The following is a 20,000-nucleotide window of genomic DNA, read 5'->3' as shown; positions in this document are numbered from 1 at the left end:
GTCATCACTATGAACACTATGAATGTATTACCGATGTACAAGCTTGTATAGGTTACATTTCTTCTTTCATGCTTAACCTAACAATTGAGTTAGCATGAGACACAGTAATGTTTATGTGTTCATATTAGCTAAACTATTAAACTAGCTAAACAAAATATAAACTACAAGCTTAATAAGGAAACATTATTGTCATCACTATGAACACTATGAATGTATTACCGATGTACAAGCTTGTATAGGTTACATTTCTTCTTTCATGCTTAAGCTAACAATTGAGTTAGCATGAGACACAGTAATATTTATGTGTTCATACTAGCTAAACTATATCAGTTTTGTTTATATAATGACAGTACCCTTCATACAACAATTCACATTCTTTCATTAAATTCATCACGACATTTCTATTAGCAGATGCAAAGTCAATTTTGTCTTTTTCAATGTATATTTTGATATATTATGTATATATCTTGTTTGAGAATTACATAATTTATAAAATTTGATACCAATTCTTGTTCGTTTGTTTCGAATAAATTGTATGTAATGCAAATGATTTTTTGTTAAGATAAACAGACGTGATTTTTTTTTTTTAAAGAAAATAAAGCTTTTACAAAAACTCAGAAAAGTCATATTCTTGTTTAAATCTTTATTATTGAAATAATGACTTATTCATCAAAATCGTTTAAGAATTATCGTTAAGAATTATATCTATATTCAATTATAAAATTAAGATTAATGAACAGCCTTAAAATAGATACCTTCTTTTTTTTATATACACGTTAATGTCTCCGTAAAACTAACTTGTACAAATTGTTTTACTATATTTTAATATTAACATTTTTACAATGTCATAACTTACGTACTAATGTAAAAAAGAAATAGCATAATGCAACATTTTACACAGTTCTTTATAAGACAATGATATTAACAATATTTAGATTTCTTTTATTTTTGAGATACAATATTTTTATTGGTAGTAACATCCGTAATGTTTGTACTTAATGTATTACTAACATTTTTTTCTTCAGGACTTCGGAGCATTTGATTATCTTTAGTTTCTATCTTATTCACTTCTTTATCAAGTATTTCTGACACATTAATACTGTTACTTAGTGCTTCAGGAAAATTTAATATAGATAGAATACCCCATTTTTTTGATTTTAAATGTTGAGTATTTCGAAGATTGGTAATTGCTATTGACATTAATGTTTTTATCCGTTGAACTTCATTAAAACTAACATTTTTACTAACATTTAACTCTTCTTCAAATGGATTACGTATATACATTGCTGAATCGTGCATCAATTCAATTGCAATACCTGTTTGCAAACAAATTTGGTTTGCTTTAAAATTAAAATCAATATAAAATTGAAAAAAATCTATTAAAAGACTTTCTAAATTTGCATTATTACTCGTATATGATATTGAATCATTTGACGAATAATGCATATATACATTCTTCAGATTATTTTTATATTCATTTGTTATTTCTGTAAAAAATAAATAACACAAGTAAAATAAATAATTTTTTAAAAATATTATTAATATATTTGATTGTATATACCAAACTTTTTTATGTTGAACTTTACCTGAGTAGGTTGTCATCTTACTTATGACAGGTAATACCTTTATTTTTTGTAAATAAAATATTACTAATAGAGTCAATGAAAAATTTGTAATTGTTTTTCCCGGATGGATATTCGTTAATTTATTATCTTTTGCCCATTTTCGAATTGTAAATATAAGTGGTTTCACTCGACTATCTATTTCACCATATAAAAATAGTACCTCTGACATATACGTGGCAATGCTATAAAAAAAGAATGTAAAATATTGTTTCTCAAAAAAAGTAATATATTTGAAACTTACATATTACTCATACTCAAGTCACACTCTGTGTATGTGAACAAGTTGTGAAATTTGATTATGGGAACTCTTGCATTAAAAATTTTTCTTACGTTACATATACCAGGTATAATGTATTTCATTGTATCTGCTATTAATCCCATAAGTACATGCATGTGGTCTTTTTCATTTATTATAGGTGATTTTCCATGAAATACCAATCTACTTGATAAATTTTCCTAGAACAAAATAATCCATTTCTAATAATTACTTTGCAAAGATCACAAGAACTTATTATTATTGTAAACTTACTATTTTAAGACCATCTATAAAAAGAATCAAATCAAGGTCAGACAGTCTTTTTCCAAAACCATTTATAAAAGAACCAAAGGGATGTATAATTATATTTGGAAATAAACTGGCAAAAGAATGTTCTAATTGAACAATAGTTTGGAATTTTAATCTTATTTCTAATTCATCTAATTTATATCCATTATATAAAGTTACCATTTGGTCTGATATCTATAAATAATGTGCATTAGAATAAATATTAACATGCATCATATGTAAATTAAAAATGTAAAAGATTTTACCGAAGATGAAGATGCGATTAAATCTCTAATAATATCCTCTTTGAATAATAGAGGTTTAGACATTGGTAAAGAAGATTTATACTGTAGTTTCATATTGTTGTTTGATACCTTACGAAACCATAGAACATTTGTTCTACTAGGAATATAATTATCTATAAATGTTGCATTTTCGTAGAGATCCTGAACACTTTTTAATTGTTTAAATTCAAGTAGTACGAATTGCTGAAATAATTTTTTATTATGAATTACAAACATTTAATGCATTTCTCTAACATGATCATTATAACATAAAATTCTAAAAAGGCCAAGCAATAAATATAAAATTATAGTTGAATGCTAACATTGAATATAATGAAACAAAAATATATAATAAGAGATTAATTGAATATATTTAACCTACATGTTGTTTTGGTAACGTATAACAATATATATTTGCCACTGAGCCAAATTGATAACAATAAGATATAAGATCTTTGTATGATTTCATTGATTCAATTTGAACTAATATACTTCTTAATGCTTGAGATTTTCTCATTGTTATGTATTCTTGTAAATGAGACATTTCTGAGATGGTTTTCTTCAATGAACCATCTATAAAAAAAAAATGATTGTTAATGCCAAACAAATAAAATTGATAATATATGATAAACATTCAATATAAATAAATAAAGAAAGAAAATTTGATAAATAATTGATCATGTGAAGTAAATAATTGATGAGGTTACATATATAACTAAATCGCATATTATCTAAACTATAGAACAAATCATAGGTTATGTTTATTTGCTTACTCCTCTGTGTAGATATATATTTTAATGCAATTCGTCTATTTTTTATTACTGATTGTCCATTTGGAAAATCCAATTTGCTCATATTAATACAGAATTTATAATAAGTATTATAAATTAAGGGTGTTATATTCATATTAACACGATACAATGCCATTTTAAATAACAAAATTTACACACGTTACAATTTCTTTATAGATACGACTATGTACAACCCGTATTATATTTCACTTTATTTTATTACGAATATACATTCTGGAACGATATTTTTAACAGATTTAATTTTGTCTACGATTATTTATATCTTATATAAATAATATAAATTTACATTAAAATATTTCTTAACTATTAAAGGAATAAACTTTAAAAATGAACATTTTTCAATCTGAAAATGATCGACGTATAAATTGCACATGAATGAAATCAATTTACTTTCTAACAGATGGCACCACTGGTCAATATTTTTTCCATAGGCAAATGCGCAAACGAAAGAAAGAAAAGTGAGAAAAAAGGAAGAAGAATAAGAAGAAGAAAAAAAAATACACAAAGCTTCACGTAGCTTCTGGCATTAAAGGAAAAAAAAAAAAAAAAGAAGGAAAAAAAAATAAAAAAAGAAAAGAGACAATCCTTGGAATATATGTAAAGTTAAAAAAAAAAAAGAAAAAAAAAGAAAAAAAGAAAAAATATTAATCCTTTCCCAGAAAAAAAAGAGAGCCAATATTTGCAAATCTTTTGAAGTGTAATCGATCACTTTTAATTTCAATTAAATTCCATCGCGTGTTGCATTAACACTTTTTATGGTTTATAATAAGTTTATTAATTCACGAAGAAAGTGACATTAGGGAAATAACTTTCGATTGAAATTAAACAGATTTGAAATTAGAAAGTGGAAAGGAAAGGAAAGGAAAGGAAAGGAAAGGAAAAGAAAAGGAAAGGGTCTCGAATATCGAGAAGAGAATCTTCAAAGGTAAAAGAGGGTCCAGATTTCAAAGGCTACGCGGATAGAGTTGCCAATTCGAGCGATGACGTAAACGCGGACTTTACTACTCGTCGTCTCGTTCTTCTTTACACTGCTCACGGTAGAACGTGCTTTCCTTTACTCTCTTGGTTTATTTGTTTCTCTGGCTCTTTCGCTCACGGCTTGGACGTCGAAACGGGCGTTAGAGAAAAAGGTAGGCGTCTCTCGCTTCAACGTTCGAATGGCCGCGCGCTACGCTTTTCTCTCTTTCTCTTTCTCTCTCTCTCTCTCTCTCTCTCTCACTCTCTCTTTCTTTCTTTCTTTTACTCAAGTATACATAAGTATATACATACATATGTGCCTTAGTGCTTATCTCTCAACGGCCAGTCGCATTCACCGTCTCTCTCCCTCCCACTCGCGAACATTTACGGAGAAACACGAAACAGTAGAGGAGCTCACTCGAGTCAGTTCAGTATCGAGGCTCGCGTCGATCGCAACGGACTGAACTTTTATTCTCCGCGACTTCTCTCTTTCATTCTCTTCTCTATTATTTTTTTTTTTTTTTTATCAACGTTCAAAGATCATCTGTATTAAGTATCATTGCAGGACACGCGAGACCACGGTATTTTGTGCGGTGTGCTGCCGATAGAAAACGCGACGACGACAGTCAAGAGAAAAAATAAAAAAGAGAGAGAGAGAGAGAGAAAGGAAGAGGGAGAAAGAAAAGAACAATAGTTAAAAAAAAAAAAGAAAGAAAAACAAAGGAAAACTAAGTAACTCGATTATATAGACAACGAAGAAAACAATTTAAATCGTTACGAGACAGGAAGCTTCAGATGAAAAATAAAGAAAAAAGAAGATCGATCCTAACCTAATATTCGATTTCTCTATATCTTTCTCTTTATTTATCCGTATATGCATAACATTTAAAAGCAAAGAGTAATAAGTACGTCATCGTCGATTTGTCCCTCTCGATTTTTTTAAGGAAAAAAAAAGAAATAAAAAACAAAAAAGAAAGAATAAAAGAACTAAAAAAAATCGCGCAAAAATTTGAAAATCCTTAAAATCGTATGTATCGTGAAATCTGATTGGTGGAAACTTCGAAAACTAATCTTATAGGACCAATACGTTTATCGCGAGATTTTTCATTTGATTTCCAAGATAAAACGAGAGAGAGAGAGAGAGAGAGAGAGAGAGAGAGAGAGAGAGAGAGAGAGAGAGAGAGAGAGAGAGAGAGAGAAAGAGAAATAAAAAGAGAGAAGGAGGAAGGAATTAAAGAAAAAGGACAACGCGATCGAGAGAAAGAGAAAGAGAGAGAAAAATGCTCGATTATAGTGGATAATATATCGTTCAAAGAACCCTCAACGATGGGCGATTTCCAAAATTGGCGACACTTGATGACGTGACGAAGCAATCCAAAAGCGGAAGTCGTCGAACCGGTGTCTTCGTATCGGCAATCGAAGAGAGAGAGAGAGAAAGAGGAATAAGAAAAGGAAGAGAAGAGGAAAAAGAAGAAGAAGAAGAAGAAGAAGAAGAAGAAGAAGCGAGAAGGGAAGAAAGGAAGAAAACAGGATCATTGGGATGTCGACGTACGCGAGGTGGACCTTAAGGTCGTCGAGGACGAGAAACGAAAGTTCGATAGGTCGACACCGACCAATTTCAAAAGTCCTTCATTTTTCGCGCGTTTTGCATCATTGACGATCAATCCGATCGTTCGTTCGATCGACCGGAGGTTTAGACGAATTTTTTTATTTTTATTTCTCTTTCCCTCTCTCTCTCTCTCTCTCTCTCTCCCTCTTCCTCCTTCTCTTCCACCCCCACCCTTCTCTTTGTATTTTATTTTATTCCTTCTTTCTTTTTCATTTCTTTCATTTAACCTATCTATTCTTCCCTTTTTCGCGTTATCTCGCGAGTGAACTCTATCGATCGTTCTCGAGTGAATCATTTTCACATTTTCTCGTTCGACATCCTGCCGGAGACATCCTGGAATCCTCATCGATATATCTCTTCTATTACGAAGTTTCGGTGGTAACGGAGCAGCAGGTAATAAAAAAATCAATTTCTTTTTGTCCTATTTTATACGTCAAATATCAATTCTTTTTTATCCTATCCATTACATATAACATGTAATATGTAATATAAATATAAGTGTATAATATAATATATTATATATATTAAATATAAATATATAATATAATATATTTTATATATGTATATGTATATATAAATATGATTATTACAATTGAAAAAAGAAAAAGAAAATTAAAAGTTCTAATCGTCCAAAAGTGGTATATTTATATTTTATTATTATATAACGAATAAATGATAGGAACGATTAAACGCTATCCGATTGGACGATTATTACGTGTCGTACAATAAAAATTTATCGTCAAAACAGTTCTTCAACATTTACTCGTTGTAGATCTTATAACTTGTTCATGAACGTATTAATCGTAGATACGTGTAAGTATTTAAATTTACATATACACATTTATGCGTGTATGTATGTACATATATATATATATATATATATATATATATATATATATATCGAGATCACATACGCTGATTTAACCGCGAAGAGATCAAGATGGCGCCATGTCGCGCGCGCGCGCGCGAAGAAATTCTACGGGAATTACGTTCTCGCGAGACTTTCAAGGGCGTAGGCGATCTCTATAAATATATATAATTTATGTGTATGTGCGTGTGTGTGCGCGCATATATATATATATATATATATATATATATATATGTATATATATATAAGTTAAATGAAAAAAATGGAGAAAACTAAATAAGTTCAATTTTCTTCATTTTTCTGTTTCTTTATTTCTCTTTTAAAAATTCATTGTTCTCTGCTAAATGGAAAGAGTCACGTAGATTGAAAATTATCGAAATTTATATGGTTAAACGGGAAATTGCGTCGCGTCGAGGGATAAATTTTCTCCCGTTTAATCATAACCAATGGCGTAGGAAGCACGCGACGATTATGGTATCTAATAGTCGCTTTAATAACGATGGATTATTCAATGGGAAACGAGCTCAAGGCTTCTCGTCATCATCGTCATCATCATCATCATCATTGACTCTACATCATCATCGTCATTTATTAGTGGGCGAGCTTCGACCAAATATGCAAACACCAAGGATCGAGAAGCGACCTACGCTGAAGCTGTACTAATACATATAAATGCATACATACTCGTATATATCTATCTCGTACGTTAGACAAATCCGTGAAGGAGATCGCGTTCGTGAAAAGCGAAAGTAATATCGGAAGAAATAGTTATCCCTGATCGGTTACGTAACTTTATAAAAAGTAAAGCCAACGAAATTACGTATCTTGTTGTCAAAGAAAATGTCTGACTAACCATCGATGCGTTTAATCGTGTAAACATAGAAACGAATAAAACGAGGATATTTTTAACGAATACTTTTCAAATTTATTGGTTGAATTCGGAGGAAGAAAAAATCAAAGCAAAAAAGGAAAAGAAAAAGAAAAAAAAAAAAAAAAGAAAAAGAAAAAAAGAAAGACATAACAACACACCAGTTGTTACGTTGAACTTGAGACCTAAATTGTGGAAGGCATTGAAGTCTCTACTGGTGATTTCAACGCCTGATAATTTCCTCCGATTATACTACGTATATGTAAGTAAGTAAGCAAGTACATACTTAGTTACTTACTTAAGTATAGCTAGATATCCGAACACTGTAATAATCGAAGTAGGATTCGCAATTGAGATTCCAACATTGTTCTACTTCGTATATTAGGAAAAATATTAGGAAAATAAATAATCATTTTACTTTCGTTTTACAAATTGGTTTCTTTCGTAAATAATAAACCGTTGTAACATTTTAAAGTGCTCCCTGTCGTCGTGAGACCTTGAATTTTTCGGTTCCCCTTCGTTTTGGATATCAGGATGGCCGATCAGCCAACCGTATGACATCTGTTTCCGTGAACGAACTTGCCCGTATGGTTAATTCATTTGATTACTATTCTTCTTCTTTTTTTTTTTCGTCTCCTCCTCCTCCTCCTCCTCCTCCTCCTCCTCCTCCTCCTCCTCCTCCTCCTCCTCCTCCTCCTCCTCCTCCTCCTTCTCTTCGCTCGTACTTCGAAAGAAACGTTTAAATCTGTAATTGCAAATTTTATTGAAGTCGATAGAGAAGAAAGAAAAAAAGTATAAGAAAAATTTTCCATATAAATCAAAGATGATAAAATATGTAGAAAAAAGACCTTGAAAGGGATTCGATCGATACGGCCCTGGCCGTGGTAACTCTGAGTAGTGGCACAGCCCTGAAATGGGGAAACATCCTTAGCTGTGAACGAAAACAGTAGAGGAAGGTGGAAAGGCAACAGAATATCGCGCGATGTCGATCCGATATCATTCTTGTAAATCACGTGAAATATATTACAAATACGTAGAAATATATTATCGGAAAAGAAAATGATACGAGGAGAAAATTATATAACCCAACGTGGCCACGTTCGTTCGATCGCAAGTGCGTGCAAAATGGCGGCTGACGCTCGACTTCGATCACGTTGGTCCCTTGTTTACGGTCGAGGTCGTGTTCTATGTTTTTTCTTATTCCACGTCTTCTTCTCTCTCTCTCTCTCTCTCTCTATTTTTTCTCTTTTGTCTTTTACATTTTCTTCCTCTTCTTTTTCCTCTTTTTCCTTTTTTCCCTTTTGTTCTTTCCCTTTTTTCTTTTTGTTTTTTTTTTCTTTTTCTTTTTCTTTTACTTCTTTTACTCCTTTCTACTATAGCACTCTCGATTCTTTGCTCTAAAAAGTGAACGTTGCGTTTACTTCACGTTTATGAGATTTAACTCATATGTGTTCGCTTTCTCACGCGACGAACTACGACAGCGTGGAGAATTCTACTAACCCTTCTAAAAACGTGTTCAGACATACACGTACACGTACTTAAGTAAAATGAATCTATAAATGTGTATTTATATATGTGCATATATGTGTCTATATATATATATATATATACATATCTGTATGTATGCAGGTGTGTGTATGTGTAACTACCGGCATTATTGCTATCAGAAGCGACCTTAACCCTCATGGAATCTCGTGCGTTTTGTTTTCTTTGAATCATTACAATTAAAAGTGTTCGACGTTCCTTACATTTCAAAGAGAACGATATGTGGCCCTACTTGAAATGTGGCCCTTTTTTTTCTTTTTTTTTTTTTTTTTTTTTTTTTTTTTGACAGACTACATAAATAATTAATAAGAAAATGGTACGTTAATCGTCTATTTATTAAAGTTTTTCTCTTCTATGGTAATAATGATGTAATCGAATGGATTAAGAATGAAATTCAATGTTTTTATTTTTACTCTCTCTTTCTCTCTCTCTCTCTTTCTTTTTTTTTTCTTAATCAATCATATTTGCGTGACATCATGCACGTACACAATATTTTACGCGGATGATCATACTATTCTATTCATGATGGTTCGACCCAGTTATTAATAAGACTTTCTCTTTTATTTTAGCCATGGACTGGCGGGGGATCGTGCTGACATATCTGTTGGTGAGTAATCCAAAACAAATTCTTTTTATTACTAATTTTATTATTTACTCTATTAATGCCGAACGAAAAGCGAATTTAATCTTCATGTGATAACTCTAATCTCGATTTACGTATATTTTAAAGTCTCCATATCTCTCTCCGTCACTTCTTCAACCTCCTCCTCCTCCCCCCCCCCCCTTAAAATAAATTCATTATGCACGATTTTACATCTAGATAATTTTCTTTCTCGATTAAACTTTTCGTAGGAATGTTGAATTAAGAAATACAAATATAATCATTCCAAATTCTCGTTCGTGTAATTGCAAATGTAGAAAACAAAATTATATAATTCTTTCGATGGATATTAAATAAAATTTATTATATAACAGATATAAATTCATATATCGTCGTATGGAAATCCTTGTTTTATCGGGAGAGGATGAATGTATAGGGGGTTGGGAGGGTTCCAAGGTGACCGACTCCATCGTAAATCTGCCACTGTTTATGAAATGTTTTAATAAGTATTCTAACAACTATAAAATTCTTAATTGATCATTCTATTGTTGCGCGATAAGATTGCTAGAATTTAATAAATAAATCTAGAATGTTAAATTTTTTTTTTTTATTTTTTTTTATTTTATTTTTTTTATTTTATTTATTCTACTTTTACAATAAACAATCAGATATCAGATAAACGTATGTTACTATACATATATTTATATATATATATATATATATATATATATATATGTATGTACATATGTACGTATATGTGTATATGTGTACATGTGTACGTACAGATGTACGTATGTATGCTTGTATATATGTATGTATGTATATATCTACTTGCATACACATAATAGACTTTCTCTCATATCGCGCTTCGTGCCAGAAACACGCGTGCTCGGTTAGTGTAGTATGTTGGTCAGGAATGTCGAAGATTATGTAATCCTTTGTTGGCACAATATCCCACAAATGTGTCTGCCTTGGAAGAAGTCTCGTTGTCTCAAAAATCCTTTACGCTTTTTGAATCACGAAAGTCGAATCCTTTCGAAATAAACAAGATACAGATAAAGTAAATAATCATTTCTTACTTTTCACGTGACACATAAAATCTTAAGATTAATTTTTAATTATTTTTGATTAATGATTTGAATCAATATTTATGAATAATTTCTTTTTTTTTTTTTTCATCGTATAATAACAATCGAGATTAATGTAATAATAAAGTGTATATTAATTGATCTTCTCTATGAATAAAAATTATTGAATTTATGAATTAATTCAATCAAATATTAATTATTTGAATGAATTTCAATTGAATATTGAATTATTAATTTAAGGTATTCAATCGAGATGTTAATATAGTATTGATTTTATAGATTATAGTATAATTTCAAATTAAAAATACTGGTTATATAGAAAGATTTTATAATAATAATAATAATAATAATAATAATAATAATAATAATAATAATAATAATAAAAAACATTTAATTTTTTTATTTAAATTAAATTCAATATTAATTATCAAAATAAATTGCAATCGAATATACGTATGTAGGTATATATATATATATATATATATATATATATATATATATGTAAAAATATTTATATTAACATTGCTTCTATAGATTCTATAGAATTATATAAATATATAATAGATTAGGAATACAGATTATATAGAAAGATTTTGCAAATATATAATCCGAATAAATCAATATTCAATGAGTTGTACGAAATAACTTAGGCTTTTATAAATTATATACCGTTGCAAAATCTTTCGAATACTAAGTCAAAAAATATAACAAATCTAGGACGAATATAAACGGGAATTTTAGGTCGGTCTTTTGAATTCTGTAAAGTGATGTTTCGATTTTCTATTGTGCCACCAGTAGAAGCCGTGGGATCGTTTTCTCTTGACAGCGATCAGCTGATTTGATGTCTTTAACTCATTCAGCGCTCGGTAATCTTGGTTTTCTTACGTAATACCTTAATAATCAACAATTACGTTAAACTTGTCGTTTACACCGACTCGAACTAAAAGAGAATATTTTAACTGTGTTCTTTTAATGACTCAAAAGCGAAAGAATCGATTTTCTCTCTCACTCTCACTCTCTCTCTATTCCTCTTTCTCTGTCTCTCTATTTATCTCTTTCTTATTAATATTAAATTTTGAAATCAAGATACCTCGATCCTATCGTCTTAATGTAAAGTTCGATCCTATAGATGTGTATATATGTAATCTACGTAAGAATATCAGTTAACGGGTAGAAACACATCGAGATGGATCGCCATAGATGTAATCGACCATTACGTTAATTCGATTAAAACAGAGAGATCCATTTTTATTCGTGACACGGAGAAAGACTGACTGACTTTTAACTACGCCACGTAAGTAATTATAGAATCCAAGAGTAACTTCTTAACCGTTTCTCGATTTGACGTGCCAGGAATTTATTCATAGTTCACTCTCATTTCCATCTTTAATTATTTCATTATCAGGATCTAACGGGTGTCAAGATAATCACAAACATGTCCTATAGTTTTACATCCCTATTTTCGTTCCTTCTTCTGCATAATAAATGTGCATTCAAATTTTATATACACACACACACACATATATATATATATACATGTAAAATGAACCAACGTGATCGAAAGAAAATCAATATTCTTGAAATTTGTGAGATGAAAAAGAATAAATTGAAAATACATCTCGTAGGATCTAATGAATTCGGATTGAATTCGTTTCGATTCACTTTGTGAAATACAAAATGGTAAGAGAGAGAGAGAGAGAGTAAGAGAGAAAGAGAGAGAGAGAGAGAGAGAGAGAGAGAGAGAGAGAGAGAATCCGTTCGGAACAGCCACGCCTACTTTTACTCGGTGTTCTTTTAAATATCGGCATAGGATCTAAGAGAGCTACGTATAGTAGATATACAGTGTAGCAGTAGTATAGTTCGTTTTCACAGACGTTTCACTGTCGAACAGGATAAGATATTTACTTTCGTTACCGGAAACATCACTTTTTAAAATATACAAGTCATATAGGAAAATAAATTCGTTATGAGAAGCATCGAAAAGATATAAAGAGTAATATAATTTTTCGATTTGAGTGAAATCATTAAAAAAAAAAAAAAAAAAAAAAAAAAAAAAAAAAAAAAAAAAAAGGAAAAATCTCGCGCAAGTGCTTTCGAATTTTTTCTTTTTTTTTTTTGTTTTTTTTTTCTTTTTTTTTTTCTTTTTTTTTTACATTTCCCGGAGTGGATTAATTTTGAGAGATTTTTGTTTTCCTTTTTTTTTTTATCAGGATATATATTATATATATGTATATAAAATTTTTATATATATATATATATAAAAAAAAAAAAAAATCATCATAAATCGTGAAAGTTCAAGCAAGTTACGTAAGAGCATTCGAATTTCCTAGTCTAGTAAAGGGCAACAGTTTGGATTACTTTTTAGAGACGTTTTTATAAATCGAAATATTTAAAAATAAAAAGTAAATAAAAACAAAACAAAACAAAATGAAACAAAAAAAAAAAAAAAAAGAAAGAAGAAAAAGAATAAAAGGAAATTAATTTTCAAACGTGAAAGTTCAAAACGAGTTATGCAGATGCATTCAAATTTCCGGCTGAGAAAGGGCAATGAACTTCGTCGAGCTAATATTAGTTGGGTATTCTTAAGAGAAGAGATGAATCAATAGAAACTGTTTGTAGAAGAGAGAGATAGAAAAAAAAAAGAATAGAAAAGAAAAAATAGAAGAAAAAAAAGAAGCGACGTTTGTCTAGCGGCATAGGAGAGTCTTGTGCAAATGTCTTTCTCTCTCTCACTCTCTCTCTCTCTCTCTCTCTCTCTCTCTCTCTCTCTCTCTCTTTCTCTCTCTCTTCTCTCTCTTTTTTCTCTTTCCTGAACAGTTTTATGACTGTGTTAAAGACAAACCGAATAGACTTCACTTTTATTCGTTTCCAGTTGAAAGATTTTAAGTATTAGAATCGTTTCGAACTTCTTTGATAAATCGGTAGGCTACTTTCGCGATTGGAAGTAAATGTCGGACGACATTACTCGTGCAATGACGTCATGAACGCACGTATAGCAATTGCGCAGGCACAAATAAGAGTCACTATAAGGTAACTACGATCCTTCTTACATTATAATACGTAGAGTAGATGTATATGTTTGCGCGCGAACATATGCGATACAATTATATTACGTACATGCCTGGATACGTATAAATGTATGGACTATGTACGTATGTATATTATAGATCTGCATAGAGATAAATATTATATACACATAAATATTCGTACATATAGAATAATAGATGAGATTTCAAGGAGATATTAACAGTGCTCACGTTTCAAATCTAACAGATAGATGGATTCCTTAAGTTATTGGAATTAATGTATAACTTGATCGATGACATTGATGGAAAAAAAGAATATTATTTTATGAGAACATCAAAAAGGATCCATTTAATTATTCTGTGTGTGTGTTATATTATTTTTTTTTTTTTTCAATTAATTAAATAAAATAAGAATTATATTTTTATAAATTAATAATGATATTTAATAATACGATATTATATCGATCGAGATTATTGTTCTTATATAAAATGAACGTTTCCGAACAACAATAACAACAACAACAATGACATCGTCATTGGTTTTTTTTTTTTTTTGTCTTTTCTTTTCTTATATTTTCTTTTTTTCATTTTGATTATTTAATGGAACGGTGTCATGGACAGGAAAGCGAACGTGAAATTCTCAGAGAGATGAGAAACGAGATTTTCTTAGCGTTACTCGTTAAGTTCCGTCCATATAAGGGCCAACCAAGCGCGTTCCATCCAACTGGAATCCGATCGTGGACTGACCTTCCACAAGTGTTCTTTCGTGATGCGTGAGAGTATCCGATCTCGTTCCAGGTGTTCGCGAGTGCCGAATAAATTAGTTTTGGGTTACATCCTTGTTGACTCGTGTACAGGTCCTTTACAAAATAAACGTCTGATCAATTTACAAATTGATCGATGAAATGGAGTATTAGCCTGTTCCTATCGCTTGTTATACCATCGCCTGTTCCGAATAAATGTACATATATGCATATTATGTAAATTTAAAGATGTCAGATGAAATAACGGAATAACTAATTGGATCTAAATTATTTTATACAAGTTCGATATAGATCTATCGTATTCAAATGAAAATCAAATGATAAGATAGTTGTATCGTAAACGAACGATACAACCATTTGGATTATAGTTAACCACGTTACATCATTAATGTTATTTCATTAACGTTATTTTATCCTATATGACGAACATACAAAGGATCGAAATAAAGTAACATAGACAAAAGTGTTTTCTTGATTTTATCCATAATACGTACGTACATACATATATCGATAAAAAAAAAAAAAAAAAAAAAAAAAAAAAAAAAAAAAAAAAAAAAAAAAAAAAAAAGAAAAAGAAAAAAAAAAGAGAGAGAGAAAATTGAAAATGATTTACATAAAGTAAATATAGTCGAGATTTCAAAGAAATATCACTGTGCCCAATCATTTCAAATCGTATAATGGTCAATATGGTGGTCAAATCAGTTTTATTGAAGTCGATTGATAATCACGTGAATTTCTTGAAATTTTCATATCCGATATCCAAGATATTATTCAGTCGATCTATCGTAATTGGCCGAGTTTTTCCTTCATATGGAAAAAATGTTTTTTTTTTTCTTTTTTTTTCTCTCGGTTCACGAAGTATTTGACGTAATCGATAATACCAGCTGGCGGAAATGATTAATCTTTTTTTGTATCCTTATTTTTTCCTCTTACTTTTTTTCTTTCTTTTTTTTCTTTTTTTTCTCTTTTTTCTTTTTTTTTTTTTTTTTTTTTTTTTATTTATTTATTTATTTTTTTTTTTTTTTTTTTTTTTTTTTTTTTATTTATTTTTTATTTTAATCTCGTACGTGCTTGCGGTTAACCATCAAATTTCGATTTCGAACAATTTGGATTCGGTTGTCATTTCCTGACACGGATTTGCTCTTCTTAGTCAGCGATTACACGCTCGCCTAAGCTGACGCGATATCGGCAAGTGGTCACACGAGAGTCAGCTCGTTACATCGGCGATACCTAAATTGGAGAAGATTGAAAAATAAAAGTAAGAGGTAACGAGAAAGAAAGAGAGAGGAGGGGAGTGAGCGAGAGAAAGAGAGAATGAGAGAGAGACCTTGTCACTTTTAATCGGCTGCCTTCGCCGACATTCTCATAAATGACGACGACGACGACGACGACGATGACGACGACAACGACGATATTGACGTTTGTGAATTTTAATCATTCATTAGATCATTATCAAAAGTCTGCGATATTAAAGACAAAAAATTAAATTATATTAAAGTCGAGATATCGAGATTTTACGATTATTAAATCAAATTAATAAGAAAGAATTTTATTTCGCGAGGATAAATATTCGATTGAGATATTAGGAACAATAATATCCTTCTTAATAATCTTCTTTTTTTCTTTTTTTTTTTTTTTTTTTTTTTGTTCTTTAAACACGTCAAACAATTCGTTCTTATATTTATAAATAAGTAAGTATGGATAATAAGTAAGTGAAAAAGATGTTATAAAGAAATCAAATCACTCTTTATGAATGATAGAAAAAGGTGTTTAGGATTTTATCGCAGAGAAATAAAAAAAAAAAAAAAAAAAAAAAAAGAAAAAAGAAAAAAGAAAAAAAAAGAGAAGAAAAAAAGAATAAAACCTTTTTAAGAAAAGAACGAGAATTAAGAACAATTTTCTAACATTTAACGTAACGTATATCACGAATAGTATCTACACACACACATCATTCTCTGGTTCTCAGCAATTTGTCTTTTTCAAATCGTCTTATGTTAGTCTGAAAGCATACGTTAGAGACCATAATATCTACCAGTACTACTACTACTACTACTACTACTATTACTATAACTAATACTAATACTAATACTACTAATACAACATCTAGTAGCCGGTTTCTCTCTCGTCTAGTAATGGAACGGGATGCAATTACGTTATACCTCGTGTCGGTCGTCACTCTTAATCTAAGAATAAACTCGGCGGGTTGGCGTGTTTTACCGGATAGGCTAATTAGGGAGACGATTTTACTTTTAGCAGCGTTCGAGAGAAGCGCTGCAACTATTTTTTTTTTCTCTCTCTCTCTCTCCTTTTTCACCTTTTTTTTCTCCTCCCCCCCCTCCCTCCCTCCCTCCCTTTTCCCCTTCCATACCCTATACCTCGCCTTACCCTCCTAACACCTACCATCTTTCCTATCCTTTTCATTAGCGACTACGATAGAGTCTCGCACCTCGTGCTCTAAGCATGAGAGTTTTCTTCTCTCATTTACAATCTTGTAAAACCAGCAACCTGTCTTCTTCTTTCTTATATATATATATATATACATACGTATATATGTAAGTAAGTAATTATTTGCTTTTCTTCCTTTAAATTTCTCAGATCAATTTACGATGAATTTCTAAATGGAATTTTTATGATAGATATCATGATAAAAGTTATAAAGATGTTAAAAATTTGTGAAAGGAGACGTTGCTGACCGTAACGTGGTTTATTGATTAATTCGAAGCTATATTAATCACGGTCGTTATTAAAAATCACTATAATCATCGATCAATTTAATAAACTTTCATTTAATAGTTGATGTTTAATTTTAATATATTTATATTTATATCGATCGATATCTTATATCGAGATATCTTATATCGAGATATTTTATATCGAGAGATCGATTATCGTAAATCGTTGATTAATAATCACTTTTTCAAAGGTGAGATATAAGAACGGCCATTTGCCTTCAAGGCCATTTTCGAACGAAAGGGAAAAATTTTACGTACGTACGTACGTATGTATTTAATCGCACGTAACGTACACGTAGTACGTTAGATCTTTAAAAGAAAGGCCAAGGATCGATGGATCGATCAGTCGATATAAATCTTTTGACATTTCCAATAAGAATGAGTCATTTCTTTTAAGAACGAGTCATTTTCTTTTTCGATCGATGATATTTATCGAGTTCGATTGAAAAAAAAAAGAAAAAAAAAAAAAATTATTATCTCAAAGTTATAACCATTTGATTTTATAATTCAACGATATTCAGCGATTTAAATTAATTTCCATCGTGGAATTTAACGGTGACGAGCATTGAAAGTAAAATAATCTCTATCTATCCTCTCCTCTGGATAGATTTCACCATTGTTCGAATGAACGACGACGTGCGTTAAAGTGGGCGGTAGTTTCATCGAATTATTTAGAAAGTCTTGAAGCGTGTGCGCTTTGATTACATTTGAAATTTTATCCTTTCGCAAAATTACGTGACTTTTGAACAAATAAATAAATCGAAGGTAGAGGTAAGCCAACAGAGGTAAAAAAAAAAAAAAAAGAAAAAAAAGGAAGAAAAAGGAAACACGACAACAACAACAACAAAAAAAAGCAACAAAACAAAAGGAAAAAAGAAAGAAAGAAACAAACAAAAATGATAAACTCTTGACTATAATTTCTACTAGATAATAAGAGAAAATCTCTCGTGGTCTGTTTAGTTAAACGGTAGCTCGATGATAATATTATGACCGTTCTGATTGAAACGTTAACCTGTAGTTCGGCGTTGTTAACTATCTCCCTTTTATCCGCCTTCATTTCGTCATTGATTTCATTGCAAATCTCCGATGATGTCACGCAACCAATTGTGGTAACTCGTTTCTGTAGCTTCTCGCGAATGGGTTTTACTCGCGATTCGAAAAAAAATGCGAGTGTTAGATCGTAAGAAATTAACGCTCCTTTCTCTCTCAATCGTTAGCATTAAGTTACGTGCTATCTACGTATTAGTTAGATAGTTATCGTCCTTTACAAACTCGATTAATCAGGGAATCTATTGAGATTTCAATATCAATTATGTTAATATAATACGATATATACATTTAATTTTATTTAGAATTATTCTAATATTGTTTGTTTGTTATTAATATAATGTCCATTAATTTTGATTAATTCACAAATGAGATTCGATGTATCCTAATATCCAATGATGCTTATGCGTATATACATTAAATTTTATATTTTGAGAATTATATTAGTATTTTTTTTTTTTTTTTTTTTTTTTTTTTCTTTTTTCTTAAATCAATATAATGCTTATTAATTTGATTAATCACGAATGATCATGGTATATCCTAATATCAATGATTTTTATATATTTATATTTATTTTCTTTTTTCATATCAAATTTTTTTAATTTTTATTACTTTATTCCAAATCGCTACAATAATCATTAACTCGATTGATAATGTATATTTTGAAGATATTTTAATTTTCTTTAAATTTTCTTAAGAATCTTTTACAATATATATATATGTATATATACATATTTTTTTCTTTTTTTTTTCTGTTCAAGCTACTAACTCTGATTGATTAACTCGATAGATCTTAACTTCAATGATTACAAAATGCATCTATTGTAGTTTAAAAAAAAAATTGTTTAATTAAATTTGCAGATTACTATAACGAGGCACGGTACTATACGAGCAGCCCAAATATCCCAACAACTACCGACATGTAAGTACAAAATAAAACTTTCTAATTGTTGGATCAAAATTAAATCACGTTAAAAGAATCAAAGAATATTTTTTTCCACGTGAGAAAAGTTCAGTCGTATCCCTGTCACTCTCATTTTCTTGAAGGAAAAGAATGCAAGAGAGAAAGAAAGAAAGAAAGAAAAAGAGGAAAAAAAGAAAAAGAAAAAAAGAAAAAAAGGGGAAAAAAAAATATACTCGACTCCATAGAGTTAACATAAAAGCCGGATGATCAGATAAAAGCGAACGCTTTCCATAAGATGAGTATGTGCGCTTTCTAACAGTCTTAAGTATTAATTTGCAAAGACGCATCCTCGATAAGCCGAAAGACGACGAATAGAGATGATCGTTTGAAACACTTACTTGCTCAAGCTTAATTGATCATGAAAGGGTTTTAATTGATGAGCCAATTAAGTCTATGCATGGTAGGATGTTGGCTTTGTTTTTTCTTTTTTTTTTTCTTTTTTTTTTTTATATCTCATTTATTGAGTTGAAACATCGTTATTGATGTCGATATGTGATATCGAGAGATTGATCGAGAACGTGAAAATCTTTCATAAATCTTTTTTTCATAAATTTTTATCCTGCATATACATAAATAAATTATATATATATATATATATAATTCTGAATAATTCTTTTTTGTCCAAAAAGAAAAAAAGAAAAAACGAAAAAAGAAAAAAGAAAAATA

At 30.0% G+C, this 20,000-nt stretch overlaps 2 protein-coding genes across 2 annotated transcripts in view; one reads left to right on the top strand and one right to left on the bottom strand.

Annotated features, from left to right (window-relative positions):
- Positions 1-801: 801 nt before the first annotated feature.
- LOC124949863 (poly(A) RNA polymerase, mitochondrial) lies at positions 802-3,645 on the bottom strand. The gene is made up of 7 exons (XM_047495632.1): positions 3,227-3,645; positions 2,836-3,026; positions 2,436-2,657; positions 2,155-2,364; positions 1,867-2,081; positions 1,587-1,807; positions 802-1,487 (listed from the first exon to the last, which is right to left on the bottom strand). Exons 1-7 carry the CDS (start codon positions 3,378-3,380, stop codon positions 943-945), a joined length of 1,758 nt encoding a protein of 585 aa, XP_047351588.1. The 5' UTR covers positions 3,381-3,645; the 3' UTR covers positions 802-942.
- Positions 3,646-4,635: 990 nt separating this feature from the next.
- LOC124957549 (cuticlin-4) overlaps positions 4,636-20,000 on the top strand; it is a 73,382-nt gene continuing 58,017 nt past the window's right edge. Inside the window, exons 1-3 of the mRNA XM_047514567.1 lie at positions 4,636-6,224; positions 9,682-9,719; positions 19,232-19,292. Coding sequence (XP_047370523.1) covers positions 9,684-9,719; positions 19,232-19,292 — 97 coding nt within the window. The 5' untranslated portion in view covers positions 4,636-6,224; positions 9,682-9,683. The remainder of the gene's footprint in view (positions 6,225-9,681; positions 9,720-19,231; positions 19,293-20,000) is intronic.

This window comes from Vespa velutina, chromosome 1, assembly GCF_912470025.1.
Source record: "Vespa velutina chromosome 1, iVesVel2.1, whole genome shotgun sequence".
Lineage (NCBI taxonomy): Eukaryota > Metazoa > Arthropoda > Insecta > Hymenoptera > Vespidae > Vespa > Vespa velutina.
This window is presented reverse-complemented; position numbering and strand designations above follow the sequence as displayed.